This window comes from Bacillus rossius, chromosome 3, assembly GCF_032445375.1.
Source record: "Bacillus rossius redtenbacheri isolate Brsri chromosome 3, Brsri_v3, whole genome shotgun sequence".
Lineage (NCBI taxonomy): Eukaryota > Metazoa > Arthropoda > Insecta > Phasmatodea > Bacillidae > Bacillus > Bacillus rossius.
The window spans coordinates 123,852,271-123,873,422 of NC_086332.1; the positions used below are offsets into that span (position 1 = coordinate 123,852,271).

Below are 21,152 nucleotides of genomic sequence, written 5' to 3' on the forward strand. Positions count from 1 at the left end.
GTTGCAACTCCTGAAAGTCTATTTGTCATCTGTTGCGTATGATTACTGAAGCCTGAGATTGTTTGTATGTGTTTTATGTACCAGTGTTCTTGGTTACCATTAACTCTTCAAACCAATTATTTAGTGATGTCTAACATTGTAAGAAATTTTGTGGGCAGATCCAGGTTGTCCACATTTTGGAAAATCAGGGAATTTGTTTGAAATCCTGGAGAAGTTACAGTAATTTTAGGGAGAATATGCTCCAGTTTGCCATCACTCAGACTGTGGAAGCATTTTATTTTTTCAGATAGTGTTTTATTGCATAGTGATACACAATATAAAATTCCAAATGCATGGTTTTGTTTGAACTAGGCCAGGAATGGGAATGGTGGAGATTAGATTTCCTTTATTTCTCATAGAAAAATGCAAAATAAGGAAGTTATTTTTAAAAAAATTAGTCAGGAAAATTTATAATTTTGGTCATGGAAAGTAAGGGAAATTTATGGTATACACCCTGACATCTTTGATCACATTTTGTAAAAAATAGCTGTTCCTGCAAAAATTTTATTGAGTTTTGACTAAGCAGTGTTTTGACAGTGGTTTGGAAACAACCCCAAATTTGTTTATGTTTTAATCTTGGTTGAGTTCTAAATTTTGAATGTAAATATGTAATTCAAAAATTGTTATTGTAATGTAAAATCTCACCCACAAAAGTGTGAGTTTAACCCCTACAAGTGAGAAGTAACTGTGTAAGTAAACTATGTCTCTGATTAAGATATAGTGATTCCAGCTAAACGCACAGAAAAATATTAATCTCATCAGTGATTGAAAGTAGTAGTCATGTTATTGAAAATTGGGTGGCATTACATTGATGAGACAGTTATTTATCAATACAAGAGTGTTGAAATATTTACGTTAAATATCAGTTAGAGTGTACAAAATCCTCTACTACAAACACTTGAATATCAACATTAAAAAATTACTCGGCTTAGCAAAGTCGATCAAGACATTATTCAATAATAACATTACAAGAATAGCTATCTCTGGTATCCTCTTCAGTATTTGGGATAAAATGCAAGGTTGAATCAGTTAAATAGGCTATGAAACAAATGAGGATCTACTATGATGAATAAAAGCAGAAGGTAAAATAATACTTCATTTCAGTGTTAAATAATGAACTTATATCACTATTCAAAACTACACACAACACATTATAACCCTACACAAATATCAGTATAACAAAATGTACCTTATTTACATACCACATTTACAATTGGAGTTCATTGTATTTCCTACATTAAGAAATAATAGTTTTCGTGTAGCGATGATGTTCTTCTCCACACCACCACGGTGATAGTATTGGAATCCGCCAAAGTTTCGAAACAGGGAACAATAATTCTCAGAGTGCCAAAATACTTCTACAGCAGCGGTAGACCACTCCGGCTGTGGAACTCTGTTCTGAGTCTGTCAATGATTCACCGAAGTAACACCACCCTCCAATTGTTCACTAGTCAAAGTCAGTTCTTAAATCTTATAGCAAACCCATAACAGCTGGGTTTTGATGTGGTCCGTATTGATCTTGATAATTCAAATATTACACGAAACCTGTAAAGTCATATGTTTGTGCAAATATAGTTCATGTAACTGGTTTCCACTTCCAATGCAGTTAATGGTGAACACTCACAACTGTTTTTATTTATGTCAGTTAAACTATTTCACTTATTTGACTATAAATTCATTTCCCCACATATATTCTTGCACATACACAAAATAAATATATCTTCCAGCAACACACAATGCTTAGTTATAATTTCTGTCATTTCATAGACAGTTTCTTAGTAGTTCAATTGAATATATTGTAGTAGTGAACCTCATTCAAGACTAAATGTTTCAACTTATGTCAAATGCTAATACAAAAATTCTTTCAGTCCACTGTTTTTTTTTTTTTTTTTCATGCTGATAATTTGTAACATAACAATGCTCATAGTGCAGTAAATTACACTAACAAGAATTATTATTTTGCAAATGCAAAATGCCTTACAAGTAAAGTATTTACATCCTATGGTTGTAGTTAAATAAAAAATCAAAACTTATAATTTTCTTTGTAGATTTTTCACCGCGTTAAATAAATATATACTTGATTTATAATAGTATGTAACACGTTTTAAGTAATTATGTGTATAGTTGTGTCACACTTGAAATATTTTTTCTCACATTGAAACGCAAAGATTTTATTCCATAGGCACATTGTTTTCCTGTGACAATAAAAATTTAAGAATACAATCCTAGTTTAAGATATAATTATTTTCATTAATTTGTAAGAAAAATTTTTTTATCAAATTATGCTGATAAGTTTTTGCTTTGAATCTTTTCTATAAGAATTCCTTTGCCACTGCAATTTCATCGCAGTGAGTATATAACATTAAAAAAATAAAAAAATAAATAAATCCTTATTGTGGGATACCAGCTGACTCAACCCTTTTGGATAGATAGAATTTATTTCCTCGAAATACACCAAGCCCCTGTCCTGCACAGTTGCTCAGATGCCAGTTTATCATTTGGATATTCCTGCACTCCCCTATTTAAAGGAAACCGGTTATGTTGTAATAAGTTAATGTTGGTGGAAACATTATAATTGGTAAGATCTACTGTATTTTTCTGGATATGAGAGAGAATATTTTGCATAGTTTGAAAGCACAAAGCTGCTTCTGGCATTTTGTAAAAAAGTCTGATTATGTAACAATAGGTACTTATGTTGCCATTGCTCGACAGAAGATAGGTAAAAGTTTTTTTTTTTTAAATTGACTAGCTTGAAAATATCTTTTAATCTTTAATGTGTTTAGATGTAATATTTTGAATAGTTCATGGTTAGGATACATTATCTAGTGTTGTATCTAAGCTCTCAGCATTTGGGTATTTTCTCTGTTATTTGGAATAAGTAAATAATGTTTTATTTTAACCTTGACGCAAATGTTAGATTGCTCAATTAATAAAGAGAAAACATAATTTAAAAGTTACCGTATGTAATATCTATCTAATATAATTTCCACATATCCACACCTAAATCTCCAGTGTTGGTGTTCTGTACCTGTATGTTCTTAATGATACTGTCGATCTGTTGTGGTTATAAAATTCCCGACCCCTCCGTCCTCTCCAGATATCCACACTTACAAATTCCATGTGTTGTTGTTCGGTACCTGTATGTGCTTTATGATATTGATATGTTGCTGGTCAACAAGTTCCCTGCCCGTCCGTCCTCTCAACATATCCACACTGTTGGGGTTCTATTCCTGTATGTTTCTCATAATAATGTCTGTTGCTGGTGACAAGGTTCGACTTCTTAATACTCCTTGTTCATCACCGCTGCTTGTTCTGAATTCTTATTTTTTAGAGTCACCAATTTGACAGCAGTCTTTCTCAATAGCTTTTTTGATCTATCATTTCCTTATTAAATAATCGACAAAAATTTTATGTTTTACACGAATAATCAATGTTGTGCTACTTCATGCTCAACACAATGGCCTCATATCCTATCATATTAGAAGATGCAAATTATTTTTCAAGTTTTTTTCTACTGTAAAATTTACCTGGTCTCTCATGCAGTTTCATTGTGCATTCTGGATCATTTTTCCCACAGGAAGTAGAGCCGTATGTACAAGTACACCTATCCCTTACTTAGCACGTCTTCAGATTACGTGGATTCATTTAACGTGATGTTAATTTTACTGCCCCAGTCTTGAATAGCACGTTTGTAAATTTCAGTTAACATGAAATCTCCACAGGCAAAAAAAAATGTCGGGCACGACGCCACGTAGTATGTTTCAACTTCTGTAACAACAGATGTGCCGTGGGATACAGTTAGCCAAACAAGAGGGGAAGAGATGCGCGCACAGGTCTGACTACGCTATCGGCTGTTGTACAAACATCAGCTATAGCAAGTTAAACTGCGGCTATGGAGTGTAAAGGACCAAATGTTTTTACATCCGCACGTATGCCGCTGTGCTGTGCCGTTGTCGCCTGGCCACAGACCGGGCCGTGAACTCAGTCTAGCCAGTGGCAGGGAATTCACTCAAACAAAAGCAACGTCTGCCCATTCAGCTGCCGGTAACTGTATGTGCTTGATCACTCATAATGCATCGTGTTGAAGTATTTGAGACAAAACTAGAAGTATTACGGCACGCACATTGTCATGAAGGCCACACTTATGTTGGTCGCCATTTAGTTTTAAGCAAGTCAACTGTGCACACTGTGCCGGAAATTAGGCATTTCGTCACCTTTTTTTAAATTTTCTATAATTTTAAATTTTTTTTGGGAATTCTTATTTTTTAATTTATCAGGTTGTTAAGGGGGTGATATACTTTTTGCTAGGCCGGTGTACGCCACGTGTTTAAACTTTGTGCCAGTGGACCGAAGCCCCTTTCTCAGGGGCCAATCTGATATTTTGCTGTCTAATGTGGACGTGGGCAGCCCGGTTGATTTTCTCTCGCCTGCGGTCACGTCCCGAGTTGGTAATATTATTTCTCTTCATGACCAAAATTTCATAGAGCAGCTTCTGGGCTGCAATCTGCTACTTCTGGGAGGTCTGCTGAGAATAGCAAGTCTCATCACGAATGGGTCTCCAGTGGACCTGCGTTCCCACCTTAGTGGCATTTTCTGCCCACCCTCCCCTCTCTCTTCACCAAACCTTAGTTCTGAGAAATCAAGTCGGGAGCAGTGACCTGACGTGAACTTAGCCAAGACGATGGCCTAATTCAAAGACCTTCTCCCTGGTCCGACAGAGACGTCCACGACATCTAGCGGAGGATAAAGTAACCGCGGGCCTGGTCGCCAGCGTGCAGAGCTCACCCTCATGACACCTGGTGGCAAGTCAGCTCACCGCCTCAGTTAGTTCCCATTTACACCGCTAGAGAGCAGCGCCGCGGCGCCATATGGCACTATGCTTTCTTCTCGCGGCCTGTCGAAGTCGATTGTTGCCTTCTGTTCTGGCCGGTAGAGAGCGCGCATGTCGTGTTCTTGTCATGCCCGCCTCGGACTCCTTCGGAAATTTTCGGCTTAGAACCGAACCTTCCCCCTCCTCCCTAGGGCTTTAGCGCCCGTTTTAATTAGAAGCCTTGTCCGCCATAGCGGGCACTCAGTACTCTGACCTCGGCTACTGACCACGTCTTCTCGGCGTCCTCTGCGCTAAGAGGCTTTTCGCGGGAACGGCGATTTTCGGTTGCATAAAAGATGTAGTCAGTTGCTTAAGGGATATGATCCCATTTGTAAAGTAGCCAGGCAGATGTAGTTTTTAGGAAAGGTCGTGTGTAGTTAAATTTTTTTAATTTTTTTTAATTTTCCTCAAATTTGGTTTCTTTCGCGAATCCGCGAATTTCTCGGTGCGCGCCATCCTGATGTCGGGACGAGACACCTCGCGAGCCCTGATTCCACACCCTGTTTGACAGGGTCAAAGTTTCAGAGGACCTCCAGCTGATTCCCCCTTTAGAAGAGTTTTCCTCTCGGTCCGACGTCACCCTGGGAAGACCCAGGTGATATGAGCTATATATATTACACTTGCATAGAAGGAACTAAATTCATGAAAAAGATACCAGCGAGCAGTGCTTTAAGAATGTAATCCTCAAGAACATGTAAAATCAAGGAAACTCATATATATATGTAATCGTTGGGAGAATCAAATTTTGGTGCTATACTTGAAATTTTGTTAATGTAATCATTTGTTTGTTAAGGTGTAATGTGTATTGTTTTAAATAATGTACTTTGTTAATTACTAAGAGTTTTATTATCATTTCGAAATAATGCTAAAACAAAACCTCTTAAAAATAAACCAGGAAAACCTATATATAGACCAAGGTGTTTATATAGCGTATTTATTTATCATATACCTTCTTCTACATAACGATACACGAACTCCCAAAATTTTGTCTTGTTCACCGCCTCGTGTCCCCTCTGGTAATTAATTTTGATTTTCTTAATATTTTTGCCTAGCTGTTTCCAAGGTGTTTTTAATTAATTTAAAATAATATAATTTTTGGGCAGCGAGGGGCGTTACAACACAATTGTACAAAATAAGGACTCTAATCAAAAGTTTATATATGTCTGATGCTGTTGGTTGTACCAGCGGGAATATATTTGACATTAGATACAGGAACAGAAATGAACAGATGATTCACGTGGAAAAGGTTGTTAAATGAATGTTGCAATGACAAAAATAATCATTGGCCTGACAGGATTGGTGTGAACCAGGTGGTGATACGCGTTAAGCACTTTAATTTTTGAAAAATTAAAATGTAATTATCCGGACATTAATATCGGTTTCACTGTCAGTAAAGGATGGTTTGGAAAAGTACGCGACGTGAGTTGAAGGTCACGCCCGGGTGGGCAAGTCAGCCAGCCGACTGACGATAAAATACATAGCCACATATCTCCCGTTACACGGTGTCGTATTTGTCGTACAAAGTGCAATGGGAGGCATATAAAGATTAATGGCGTGAAATGTTTATAGTTGAGTGTTATTCTACGCATTTATATTACATAAAGTATATTTTTCTACACAAATTTGGAACACATTAAATAAATTAGCCTTGCTATTTATGGAAACTAATGCTTCAGAATATGCGATTTCGAATAACACAATCTTTTTTAGAAACAAATTAGTCGTGCTAAGTGAGGGATAGGTGTAGTTTTTAAATCCAAGTGTATCTTTTGTGTTAAATTGGGTATAATGCACATATATATGTATTTGTTTGTTTGTACTTGTGTAGTAACAATAAGTGATATTGTCTAAGAGCTGTTGAGTGTGGGCAGTAGTTATACTTGTGAGACTTGGCTTTGGTGTTGCTGTCGCAGACGCTGACGAAACACTTCAAGACCATCCCAGTGGTGGAGAAAGAGGCGCTCACCTTCTTCATCTACATGGTCAAGTCGGACAGCAACAAGCTGGACCAAAAGAACGGCCTCAGTCTGGACCCTATCTAGTCCTCTGACAAACACCTTTCATGCCCTCCTGTTGATAGCTGATGTGAATCATGAGTGGCTGCTGTTTGCTTTTTTCTTTTTTTCTCACATTAGATAAGCAATATGTTTATTGTGATGAAACTAAAGAGGCATCGAAATGTTCTGTAAAAATGTAAACCATGTGCTTGTAAAATGCAGCTATGAACACATTTGCGATGTGGCAAAGAATGTTTCGTGATGAATAGTTGGGATGTTGGTCAGCTGCCCCGGCGTGAGTGCTGCTGTAAGCAAGTGTCGCGGATGTATCGGCGCTTTGCAACTTGCTAGGAAAGCGACTGAGCTCGACTGTGTTGCTGGCAGATGTGGGCGGGTTCATTCCATCAGTGCTTCGTTCGTCGTCTCAGGACCTTTTTCACTCCTGCAAAGTAAATTGGGAACAGCTTGGTCTGTTTCCATGTTTGTATGCCAGAAAATATCTGTATTGTGATGTGAGTAAGCCATGAGATTTTTCCCATTCATTTATTTAGAGATGATGTCAACATGTGTATTGTTTACTTCTGATCATCAGAATAAGTTGCAGCTTATTCAGGGTGACTGCTAAACTTGGATTATAACATTCATGCACATTTTCAGGTTTTAATGGTACAAAATTGATGATTTTTCTTAATGGTCAAACTGCGAAAATTTATGTTTTGATATTCAAAAGCTTAATTTTTAAAATATTTTTTATGGTTGAATTGTTGTGATAAAACTATTCTTAACTATGGAATGACCACAATTCTACATTGTAATAAAGGAAAAAATTTATTGAACAATTTATAGATGGCCCGGTATCAGATAATCATCTGTTATCGGTATTATCTGTACTTTTTCTGCTATCTGTTATTGGTAAAATAAAACCAATATTATTGGTTATTGGTTACACAATTTTGAAGTTTCTTGGAAGGTAACATGGAAAGTGTTTGTGTAGTGCATCTCAGGTTACTGGTGTGTAAGCAACATGACACTGGTGTTGCTGATACTTGTTGCTTCGTGTCCTACTTTACGGCTGGGATGTGTAGGAGGGGGAAGTCCTGCACACTCCCTATTGCCTCACTACAAACAAAAGTGGTTGTCTGGGGCACATAACCAACACCCACGCTATCCACAAACATGTTTGTTTTTCACAGGAAGATAATCAGGTAGATATACATATTAGAACTGTCAGCATACTGATTTGGATTATTGCATGTGTGTAAACACCGTACAATTTCATATTAAAGTGACAGTTTTCAGGCCTCCTCGATTCAGATTGTTGGGGAAATAATTTTTTGTGAATGTATTAATTTCTTCTTTTGTTTAACCTATATTTTAGGGAGTATAAATGCGACCTTCAGACTCCATTAGCAGTGCTTTCCCAATGTTTGATTTAGTTCAAAACGTGGTGTAGAAAACTTGTATAGATCTGGCAAAAAAAAATTATGCCACAAATGTAAGAAATAAGAATTCTCATTTCCTGACTGCTTTGTCTTGTTTTTTGGCTAAATAATGCAGTGACCAACGGATTCCACCCTATCCTCCTAGGTTAGCAACTGCATCAACAATGTTTGTGACATATTAGGCATCTTTCCTTCCCCCTCCCTCTACCACTGACTGACATAAAGAAAGATTCTTTCATGTCACAAGGGGCCAAAAAAAAACATTGGCAAACTTTACATGCGTGCATTAGAGAAGAAAGATAAGAACGTGCTAATTTTTCTATCTGGCATTTTCATACTCTTAAATAAAATAAATAAAACTTGCATGTTCTAATTATATTTATTATTTTTCCCTCACTTAACAGAATAAGTTATGCATTTTTTCCGGCCCGGCAATTGCAACAGATTAAATGAATAATTGCTTATCCTGTAAATAAACAGGTATGCCTTCCAACTAGAGACACTGTTATTTCTCCCTCCCTCCCCCATCTACATTTTCCTCTGTTAACCAACCAATTGCATTCTGCTGACAGGGGTATAGCACTATTAACAAAGGAGAATGCACTGCAAATATTTTAATCATACTATGTACTTATGTGTAGAGACCTGAAAATGTAGGTTTTATTTTTTTAAGAAATATGTGTTATTTTTCTTGGAAATAGGTGTTATTTTCATTGAAAAGAGGTGTTATTTTTGTATGGTATTTACCTTTTTTTCTGTTAAGGATGAAGAGTTGATACAATAAAAAATCATTACTACATTCGAAAAACTGTTGAATTCACAAAACTAAAAACAATGAGTATAAAACAACACACACAGAGTACAGATGCAACCATTTCACCAGCTAAGTAAATATTGTCATTGTTTTATCTACTTGCAAACACTCAAAATTAGCTATCAAATGAAAGCATGGTAAATGTTTCTATATTCTCTTCTTTTAAATTTTGTCTCCTGTCAGTAACCACCAAATTGTAGTGACTAAGAAGGCGTTTGCTGTCAACATTGTTGCTGGGCAGCCAAATGGCCTTAAGTGCTGCCTTTGTGAATACTTCATGTTCCACTCCCAAAGCCATCAGCAATTTTGCTACATCCGGTTCATTTTCATGTTTGACAGCATCCTGAACAGCTTCTTTAAGGAATTCGTAGCCTTTGTACCTAACTGAATTGTCCACACCATTAAATGCAGGGATGTTGACAAAAACAGACAAAACACTTTTTGTTTCATTTAGCAAAATGTTTTTGGGACTAAACAGCTTGCTAATCGCTTTGAAGATGTGTGCACTTGGATCACTGTTCATCAGACTTTGAAGTTTGGTCATTGCAAGAGCTGATGAGTTTTGACATTTATGTTTCACTTGTGCTTTGTCGCTTGTCGTAAGAGATGATTCTGACATGAAAGTTTCAAAAGGGGAGTCAAATACACCTTTTGATGTGCCCTCGAAGCCTTTCAGTAAATCACTCAAATACCCGTTAAGGAAATGTGCTGTCGGGTACTGCGAACCTTCAAGCTTTGTGAGAAGGCTTACAATATCAGCTGCGTGAGTTTTCACAAATATGCACTGAGCAAGAACAATTGCCACATCTTTTTCTGAAACACCAGCTACATAGTGAATACCACTATTGTTGATAGCCTTCATTTCATCTATCGTGAAGAAATTAACAATGTCAACCAAATATTCTGCCAAATAAAACACTGCTCTGAACCACAAGTTCCAGCGTGTTGTTACTGGCATTGGAAACAAATTTGCAGCTTTAGTTGTATGTTCTGATAGATATACTGCAAATAATGATGTTTCCTTTTCCGTGTATTAAGAAACGCAGTTTTCACCTTTACTACAGCCTCATTTACTTCTTTCAGTCCAATGGAAAAGCAATTGCCTACCAAAGCTAGTTTGTGGGCCCAGCATTGAACATGGGCAACGTGCTCTCCAAAAAGGACCTGCAACGATGTGACACATTTCGTCATGTAACGTGCTGAGTCTGTGACAATTGCTTGAATGTCCATGAAATTGACACTGTATTTATTAATACACTCAAGAATGGCCTGGGAACATGTTGTAGCATCTGCTTTCTCAAGCACCACAAACACACATCTCCCTTTGGAATCCGTAGTCTCATCACACAGAATATCAACACATTTATGCTGTGCTAATTGTTTTATTTCATCGAAGTGTGCTTGTGCTATCACAGGAACATATGTTTCCCTAAGAGATCTAACGCAAGGCAAGTCTCCAGCCCCTAAAACAAACATGTGAAGAAAATGCAATTAAAATTCCCTATTTTCTCAATCCTTTACAGAACTACATGCCTAGTTGTCACAGATTTGAAATTAAATTTACCTTCAATAAACTCATTCATCCATTCTCTTAAATTAGGATCATCCAGCTTTTCCAAAGGAATGTTGGCTTTTGATAAAGCCTCAGTAGTTTTAACTGCAAGATTGTCAACTGCCAATTTCCTCCTTTTTGCACTATGTAGGTTGGCAAGTACAGATGTTTGAATCATACTTTTATTTTCAGAAGAGTTTTGTTTTTTCGAAAGGTTTATGTGTTTTTGTATGTTTTATCACGGCATCTTTCTTTTCATATGAAATTACACAGTTACAAAAACGGCACATAAGAGTTTGAGAATCAGAGGCATAAAGTCCTTCACTTTTGAACTCTGCTGATCGTTGCTGTACTTGCACCGTTGGTTTCGGCATCGTGGACGCAAAAATAACACACAATGAAAACCTAGTCCTGGTACATAATATTTTGAATCTTTATTTCTAGGTCATTTTAACAGACCATGAGCTTGTTTCTAGATAGTAGAACAATTGCTACCACTGCTGTTTATAAAGAAAAAAAAATTCTTTCTGTAAGTACTATCATTTTACCGTATTTGCCAACGAGTGAAAAACGTAAACAAAACGTTTGCCCACAGAGTAGATAACATCCGCCTACAGTACAATAGTACTAACGTCTGCATTCGTGCTCCAGTCCTTATGTAACAAAATACCTCAAATGGATTTATAAAAAATTTATAAAAAAATATCAACTCCACAACCATTGCCACTCTGCAGTACGCATATGTAATACAAAACTAAAACAAACACCAAACATCCAAGGAACCAAGAGCTAGTCCAGCTAGTTGGTTTGGTGTCTGTGCAGAGTGCGCGCATGTTGTCTAACTTCGATAGCTGGATCGCATACACCGTGCGTACTCTGTCTCGTGTCAAAAGAATACATTCAATAGCTCGGCACGCATGTTGCCACGCAGTGTTTGTGGCAAATGGCGATAATTACGCTTAACGTGATTTGGTTCTGCTTCACGACTTTTATTTTCATTGTAATTGATACTAAGAATGGGTTGCGTAATTATACGGTACTTTAAGTAATTGCCTAATTGGTTTAATATTAAGTAAATGGCAGTCAAAGTGTACTAATGAAATTGAAATAAAAAAAATAGAACACCAAACAAAATGCTAAAATTCGCATTTTTAGCACAAAAGACTGAAATTCGCATTATTCAAAATAAAAGGCCGAAATTCGCGTTATTTTTCGCTTTATAGCAAATGCTATTTTTTCAGGTCTCTACTTATGTGTGTTAAAATTAAGAATTACAGCAAGATACATACTTTATACCAAATGTTTAAGACTGTATTTGGTTGGTGCTGAATAATAGAGGTCTGCGAATCAGCATTTAAAAAATTGAATCGAATCAAAATTATTCCCGAATTTCGAATTTTTTTCTAATTGAATATTGTATTACTTATTGTAGATAAAATATTTGTTTGACCCAGGATTACTGATTCCACACTGTTAGCAAAATTCAATTATTTTTGACATGTGATATTAATTATTTAGGTAAATAGTCAGTACCTAATAAATTTAACATGTATGACCTTATATACATACAACCTACATAGTGCAAGGAAGCTTTATTTGAAGCTTAACACAACACACATTTATGTACACAAGCAATGAATTGTGAAACCATGACTATATTAAGCACACTGATTTTCAGATCCATACAAATGTTATTTGCTGAAAAGTTAACAAGAATTCACATACCTACCTATCAAAATATTTAAAAAAAATTACACAAACAAAAATGTAATTAAATGATAGGCATAAAATACATAATAATTTTTATGCCATCCATATCTTGAACAAAACAAACTGGAACAAGCCCTAGATGAATTTTTGTGATTTCATTTCAAATGATCATGGAGAAATGTGAGTTGCTCAACATGCTGCGGCAGAAGCATTTCACGACGATCTGTGACTATGTTCCCTGCAGTGGAAAACACTCTCTCTCTTGCCACTTGTGTAGCTGGAATATGTAAGTAATATCTGGCTACAGCAGCCAAATGTGGATAGTGATCTTTGTTTTTTTCCCACCATTCAAATGGATTGGTGGTCCTCGGTAAACGAGCTGCTGACAAATATTCCAAAATTTCTTTTTCAATGTCATCTGTGGTTGTCTTGTGTGATGTCAAAGGCAACTTGTCTAGCTCATCCCACAGTGACACTGCTGAAGATGTTGTTGGTTCTGTTGGCTGAGGGGACACTTTCTCGATGCATAAGGTTTTAGTTACATTCATTAACCTTGATATTTCATTTTTCACTCAAGTTATAGCATGGTCTTTTTCATTTTCACTGAAGACTGCAATTTTGTACCTAGGATCTGTGAATGTACTAAGAACATTTACAGTGTCCGTTTTATACAGAGGAAATCTACTGTGTAATGATTTCACCAAATTTCGAGCAAATGGTATACTGGTGCCATTTTCATTCCTTCTTATGTGATTATTAGTAGATGCCTCCAAGCAATGTATCATTGTGGTATGATCATTGATGATGTAGGATACAAATTTCCACTAGATTCTTGTGTTGCCTCAGCAAAAGGCTTGAGTACCTCAACAACCCCTACAGCTAATTTCCATTGTGACAAAGAAAGGCACTCAATGTCTGAATTAGATGCTGTCAGTTCAGCAGCAATTGCCTCTTTCAAAGGTATTAATCTTTCGAGCATCATGAATTCACTGCACCAACGTGGCTCGACATCTTGTATGAGCTTCAATGGTGGGAGGTTCATGGTTTCTTGTAGGGTTTTCAGTCTCATTGTTGAAGCATGGCTTCGATTATAGTGTCCAACAATTGCACAGGATTTGGAAATGAGACTGGTTACATTAGGTGTAGAACTCTTTGCGTCCTTAATTGCCAACTGTAACGTATGAGCAAAACATTGTCTTTGGTTCCACTGAGTACCAGAAATTGCAGCGTGCAAATTGCTAGCATTATCGGTGACAATATAAATCTTTATATTGCTATCCTGCATGGGAGGTGGTATATGCCAACTTTGACACATGTCAGATAGAACATGTCTTAAGATTTTTACTTGTGTGAGAATCTTTCATAACAGTGTTTCCCAGAATGAAAGACTTATACTGAAAACACTGAGTCAGGTAATGACATGTAAGGGACATGTACCCAGCTCTGGAGGACCAGTTGTCAGTCAATGCAAGACTTTGGCAGCACGTGGCTTGCGTATCGTCATCTAAACACAAATCTTTGTGTAGCATGTCCTCCAGCATTTTGTGTTCAGTTTTGTAAAGTTCTGGAATAATGTTCCATGAAAATGTAGTACTAACAAGTATTTTGTAGTTGGGTTTCAAGTGTTTCATCAGATCTTTGAAACCGGTTTCCTCCACAAAAGTGTACGGCAGATGGCACAATGCCAACATTCTTCCAATTTTATCTGAAATAGCTTTTGCTTCTTTTCCTTGGGAAGGAAGATGTTTTTCTTGGGAAAAATGTGACACTGTCTGTTGTTTTAATGTGATTGTACTTGTTGGTAAAACTGACTCTGGTTCTGGATTTGCTAGTGATTTAAGGTACTCTTCATAAACTGTTACATGATGCCTGAACAAATGACTCTAAAGGGTGGTGGTTGTTCCTAAAAAAAAATATCTATACAATGGTACCTACTACCTCCCTTTTACACACCTCAATTGATTTTAAGGAGGAGAAAGGGTAATTGTGAACCCCCAGATTAAGTGGGCCTAGATTCAGGTCGTGTCCGATTCGTTATGAGTACCGTGTTTTATCGCATAATCATGGCACCAAAATTTTAGGCAGTCAAAATGTGGAGAAAAATATTCTCGCATAAACGTCGCATAACATTTTTGGTCCTGCTGTTAGATTCCGAGCACTTTGTGTAGGTAGGTTTCTCATCTAAAACCATGTATTTTAAAGTTTAAATTTAATATTAATTTGGATATTACCGCTTACTAATTGAATTAATAGAAATACGAAGTTGTCTGGCGTGTAAATTTTCTTTTAAAAACGTAAAATACGTGTTCAAAAGTTATGCACTTTGTGTGTTCCGTCTTCGTCACAGCTGGGTACCGCTTATAATCACAGAACAAGGAGGGAAATAAAGAAGTGCGACTCTTACAGTGGAAACTGAAACCATGTTTCACGCGAGATGTGTCGCTATCTGTTGGGCGGGCCCATAACTACCAGCAAATAAAAAATCGGAATAGAGGTTCTCATACAAAGGTTTTTTTTTTTTTAGTTCATACATTTTTTTGGTTATATTAAGTTATCTCCTTGGCGGCGAAAAACCAATTTTTTTTCCCCTAATCTAAATTATAACTTAGTGTATTTGGGAGGGGTCTGGGTTAGGGATAGACTAAATGCGTCTGAGGCCGAAGTCTATACGCTCTAATCATGCAGGGTTTAAGCTCGCGGGAGAGGGAGCATGCATCATGTGCTAGGAGGGGGATTGGCCAGCCATGGCAGCAATTGGCACCATGACTAACCCCCCTCACTGACTATTCTAGACTATAAACTAGATAAGTTAGGCCCAGGTAAAACCTGCATAGACACAGGGAAAACCCTGGGCACTTGCATGCATGCATGCATGCATGCATGCATGCAAAATTTCATGCATTAATTACATGCGGGTTGGTTACGGGAATAGAAGGATGGCTCAGGAAGAAGAGTTGGACGAGTAGAAAATATCTACTAAGCAAGGGTGGGCGCTTGGACATTTTTGTCCGCATTGGGGGTTTTGGAAACTGGTTGTTAGGGGGCGACTATCGTCGTTTCCCGCCAGGCTGCCAGCCAGACAAAAAAAAACTAATTTAATCAATACGAAAAAACTTAATGCTGTTTTGTAATACACCGTCATATAATAAATAAAGGAGTAGGAGGTGCAAAAACCCATTGTATTACACACCACAAAATTAGTGGCTTTCTAAATAGAGTGAATTTTCGCTGGTTTGTTTGCCTGATAATAGCTTATACATTACATCTCCTAATAAATTAATGTAGTTAGGTCAGCAATATATGATGAAAACTACTATCTAGCGGACGGGCATATGACTACTTCAAAAAACTAGGTTTCAGTCTCAGTTATTAGAGTTTTTCCCCCATGCTTATAATGCTGTCAGCGCTAGTTGGCATAATTTATGTTTAGTTATGTTGATTCCCGTATAGAGTGCGCACACGTAGTCGAAGATCGATATCGATAGCTCGCAGAATGCATGCAACGCGTGCGCTCTGTTGACTGCCGAGTTAACTACATTCTACACTCTTGGTCCGTGCGTACGACAAAAGTTTAGCGTTCGTTGCTGCTCATGGTTTTCGTTTTTCTATTTAAAGTTAAACAAAATGTTTTCGTTGCATAACTTATTAATTTAAATTGTTTAGCGTGAGTTTGTATACTCTAATTTTTAAATGAACGTAATTTACGTGAGTAGGTTTTATGAATTTTACCCAACAAAATTTTTTTTTTTCGCACAAAAGTCACACCTCTACTTTTCAAACTTGATTTTAGTATAAAATGTGCAACTATTATTCGTGAAACACTGTATTTATGTATTTTTTTTAATTTGGACGTATTTTGACAGTCACTTTTTAGCACTCATCGTAGCACTAATTAAAATAATAATAATTTAACCCCTAAATCCAAAAATGTCTACATTTAAAAATGATATATTTACCGCAATAATTTTTAAGAAAATAATAACAACATGGTATACAAGAAACTACAACACTTAATTATTATCAAGTCTTAAGAACAAGACAAACAACGGTTTACTCCTGAACACGTTTATTTTACCGCCATACATGTGTTTTGAAGGTTAACAACATGGCGTGGTTTATTCTCAAAAAAAAAAAAAATACACTACATACAAAACTGGACGTACAAATTGATAAATACAGTCCAGCACAACATAAATCTGTACACAATATCGCGTTACATAATAATTTTGTTTGTAAAATCTGATATTTAGGACATGACCTGTGTACATTGACGCATTATTAAACATCAATGTACGCTGGCCTAACGAATCTGTCGTGTCTTTAACCGTTTGTTGCAGTTCGCGCAAATTGCTTCGCCGTCACCTTGCTCAAAATATAACCACAAACCACTTATTTTACATTTTGCTTTGTCTGCCATTTTAGCTCACTAAAAATATGCCAAATTTGGAGAATTCCCAAATAAAACACAATATTTACACACTGTTTTTAAAGATTTTGTGAAGCATGCGTGACGTCATACTAAGTCGATTTGTGTGTGACAATCGCACGTTCGATAATCATTTTCGACAATTGGCAGAATCGACTTATGAATGAAGTAAACAAACAATACGTAATTTACTGCTTTTTTTTTTTTTGTTTGGCTGCGTGCGTCGAAAGTTAAAAACGCGGCTCTTAATAGATCTAACCAAATTCTTATTGTTAGATTAACAGGATTTTAATATTTTCGTCCTACGAATATCAGCCAATCAAAAATGTGTAATATAAAAAGCAACAAGTATTTTGATTTTTTTCAGAAACGATTCGATTCGAGATCTCGAATCAAATAATAAATTATTCACAAATATTTTTTAGATTTTGAATATTCGCAGACCCCTACTGAATAATCACACATTTAACAGAGACAAATAAAAATTCCTTACATAGTGTTTCAGGATGTGCACAACAGCCTGTTTTTAAGCTTTTTGAATGTGGGGAAAGAGATAAAAATAAACCAGCCAGAAGAGTTCAATAAAGATGCAAGTGGCCAACCTGGTTGAAACACTCGAAAAAATGGTTTAATATCACATGCAATTCTTTTGAAGAAAGCTAATTTTTGACCAAGCATGTCATGTTTAATATGTTTTTCAACAAATATAAAACTTGCAGAGACATGTTTTGTGTTTTATTTCTTAACTGCTTTTAAAAATACACAAGAAATGAGGAAGCATGTCAATTACTCTTTGTGCAACAGTGACCTTTTCTAGCCAGCGAACATGTCTAAACATCGAAGGGAAGATGTCCAATTTTGTGTTAGCATTGTACAAAGCACTTTGAGATAACTTGCGATTAACATTGTGCCCATCCATTGAGACTTTAAGAATATTTGTGATTTTAAGAGGCCTCAATGAATCCAAAAATGCTTTGAAAAAGGATCACTGGCCTTGCAAAAGCCCAAAAATGCAGAAGAGTAATAACATGTGCGTACCTCATCTTCTTCAGCATCCCAGTATCGAACATTTGAATTCGTTTGTTGGCACTGGCTCACCTTATTAAAAAAATTAGTTCAATCCAAGCATAGACTAACATATTCTAGTTCTCGTCTGAAATAAGTTTGTAACCTAATTTAGTTTTTTAAGCTTAATTTTGGATACTCTGTCACTGTCTGGGAAAATAAGCTTCAGAAGAGTTTCATCTTTGGCTGCAATTGGCATTGACTTGTGAGACTAAGTGGCCTGCAAACGCCAAATAATATAAGCTTTTGTTACATTGTCATCTAAAATAAAGTTCTAAAGTCATGAACAACTGATTCTGATTTTGAAACAATATCTGTTGATTCAGTCTACACTTCCTGATTGCAGATTCCCAGTTAAGTTTCTTCAGTGTTTGAGGCTGAAGTCACTGGAAGTGAACTAATAGCTGGCCTGTCTTTAGTGTAATGTCAGCCATGTGACTGGTAAGCAGTTGTCCTCCCATGCTGCTGACTGAAATAAAAGCTACGTTGCTGTACACACGTCACGAGGAACTTCTTTTACACAATCGTTAAACTCAGGGTCTAACCACCACCTTTTTTGGAGTGCTGTTTTTCTGTCGAATATGACATTTTTTAACACCTGGAGAAAAAAATCATACCCTACAGCAGCTTTCAAAAAAACAGAACTTGGCAATGATTGGCCAAGCACCTAGTTAAGACTTGCTGAATATAAAGGGCACTGCCTTATCTCGGAAATCCACACAAATTACAACATGGGCACCAACGTTCCTAGATTTCAGCTGTTCTGTTTAGTTTCTGCAATGTACAGTACTGTAAGTTAAAAATTTGTAATTATGATGATAACTTAATACTAGCATAACAAAACTTCATTTATTTTGGTAAACCGGTCAAATCTTATATTTAGATTTCAACAATGACAATAGAAAAAAAAAATTATCTCTTCTAAACTACATAACCAACCCCAAATTGTTTAATAATAAACTGACACATGTTAAAGGTCATAAGCTACTTATTTAAATGTCCGAAAATACTTCTTTGTTTTTAAGGAGCATATTATTTTTTTGAAAAATGAATGGTTTTAGATGAATTTAATAATAGTTTAAACTCTAAAATGTAACTGGGGAGAATTTTTTTCATTTGATCTTTAATGTTATTTTTAAATAGTAAAATAAAGAAAACAATTAACTTTTAGTAATACTAAATCATTTTACTTACGGTTGAAAATTCTGGGTGTGTGCTGGCTCAAATTTATGAAACGCTTTAAAAATGCACAGTTGGCTGTTTTATCTTGTACAAAACCGTAACACAACACTATCGATGCATGAGAGAAGATTAATGTCTCAACTTTATCATCATGCACAGGAATTAATTTAACTCTTTCCAAAGGTATTAATTTAATGAAATAATATTTTTCATGAACTACCACTGTTTCATATGAACTAATCCTAAAAAGAACATTTTGGTGCCATCTAGACTGACAATTTGGTCTGAACCAGTAACACGAAAATCAGTTCATACAAAACACAAACAATTTTATTAGTTTATGTTGGAAAGAATGTTAACATCTAATAAGGTAATAAGCAACGGAAATCTCAAGTATGTAAATCCGTCTTTAAAAAACCCACTTAGGAATATTTTCTGCAAAATTTTGGGCTGGACCTATAAATACATACAATTAACCTTTTTAATAAAACTCCCCTGTAAATAGTGTAAATTCTAAGTAACTTGATAACTACTTAATGTGGATTTAGTGTATTTAAATTCTTAAACATGCCACATTTAAGCCACTTTACAATAACACCACCATACAATGGTCACAATACAAATGCACAAGCTGTTCAACCAACTGTTTGGTATTCAGTCACCCATGTTCGATATGGCCATGGTAGTTAAAAATAAATCTAAACGAAATAACTGTAAATTTGATAAGCTACCAATTATCCTACATTGGAAATTATTACTGGTTTTTGATTAATATTACCTACATTGCAGTTCTAATACTACTAAAAACTAGGTTCAAAATAATCTCTGTATCTAACACACACGTTATGTGAGTTGTATGAAAAATTTCTGGCTGCAACAAATAATTAAACTATACTTTTAAGGTTTTTTTTTTCACAACCATATTAACCCGCCAGTGCACGGGTTAAAAAAAGTTACATAATTGAACGGGTTGGGTCTCTCAGACCCATACATAAATATGCTGAAAAAAAGTTATTATTTTGACTATGTATTTTATTATTTGTTATGGTAATTGCTATACAATCGACGTTCAATATATGCAATCATATACTTTTAAAAAATTTAGTACAAATTTTCAGATATTTTTTTTTGTAAAAGACTACATTATTTTGCAGAATATTTCACTAAAGCATAAAAAACAGAAATGTTCAATTAAAATTGACTTGAAACTTCTGTGACACCTTTATGGGAGAAGCAATAACTAACTAAACTTCACACAGGATCATTACAGTCATTACATAAACACATTTTACTCTAAAAAGACATATAAATTTTTATGAACTGGCGACATGAGTAGTGAGATTTTCTGTCTTTACAGTTCACAGCTCGTCCCATTTATGAAATTTATTCGATTCAATATTCCTCCATCCAACCTGTATAATACTTTTGCAGCAATACAAAATTTTTGAAAAAAAAAATATATATATATATATAGCCTACACACACACAAATACATACAATTTTCTTGCGATCTTGTTTGCTCAATTCCTAGCCATTATTTTACAAATCACTATAATATTGCACACAAGATCTATTATGGAATAAAAATTACAAAATTACTGTTGATATGAAAGTTTTGCCATGACTTTTCACATAAACTTCACATGTCATTTTTACAGTCACTGCACATGATGGCACTGTGCTCTAAACACAGATATTTTCTGCACTTGAAACAAGAGTAGCGAGTTTTCCTGTCTTTACAGTAAGCACATCGTCCTCTTTTGTTTCCATCACTTGTTTGCTCTTCTTCTTCTGGCAAACCAGATATTCTTTTTGCAGCACTGTGAATGCTTTTAGGAAGAAATTTACACATGGCTCTCTCTTTGATGTGCTCCTCCGTAAGGTTGAACATCAGTTTTCTCAGAAACGTTCTTCTGTTTTTTCCATCTTGGGAAGTGGGATCATTTGCTCGATAAACCAAATAAGCATTGACACCTGCAATATTGAGCATTGCGTAGAAAATTACCATTGTCCATCTTCTAGTGTTTCGAGCCACATTATAGAATGCAATCCTCT

The 21,152-nt window shown here is 35.8% G+C and overlaps 1 protein-coding gene across 6 annotated transcripts in view; it reads left to right on the forward strand.

Moving 5' to 3' along the window:
- The window catches only part of LOC134531221 (histone deacetylase complex subunit SAP30 homolog), a 79,061-nt gene extending 70,632 nt beyond the window's left edge, over positions 1-8,429 (forward strand). For all 6 annotated transcript variants that reach the window (XM_063366888.1, XM_063366893.1, XM_063366889.1 and 3 more), the window contains one exon: positions 6,823-8,429. In XM_063366888.1, the coding sequence (XP_063222958.1) occupies positions 6,823-6,951 (129 nt within the window). In that variant the 3' untranslated portion in view covers positions 6,952-8,429. The remainder of the gene's footprint in view (positions 1-6,822) is intronic.
- Positions 8,430-21,152: the final 12,723 nt, after the last annotated feature.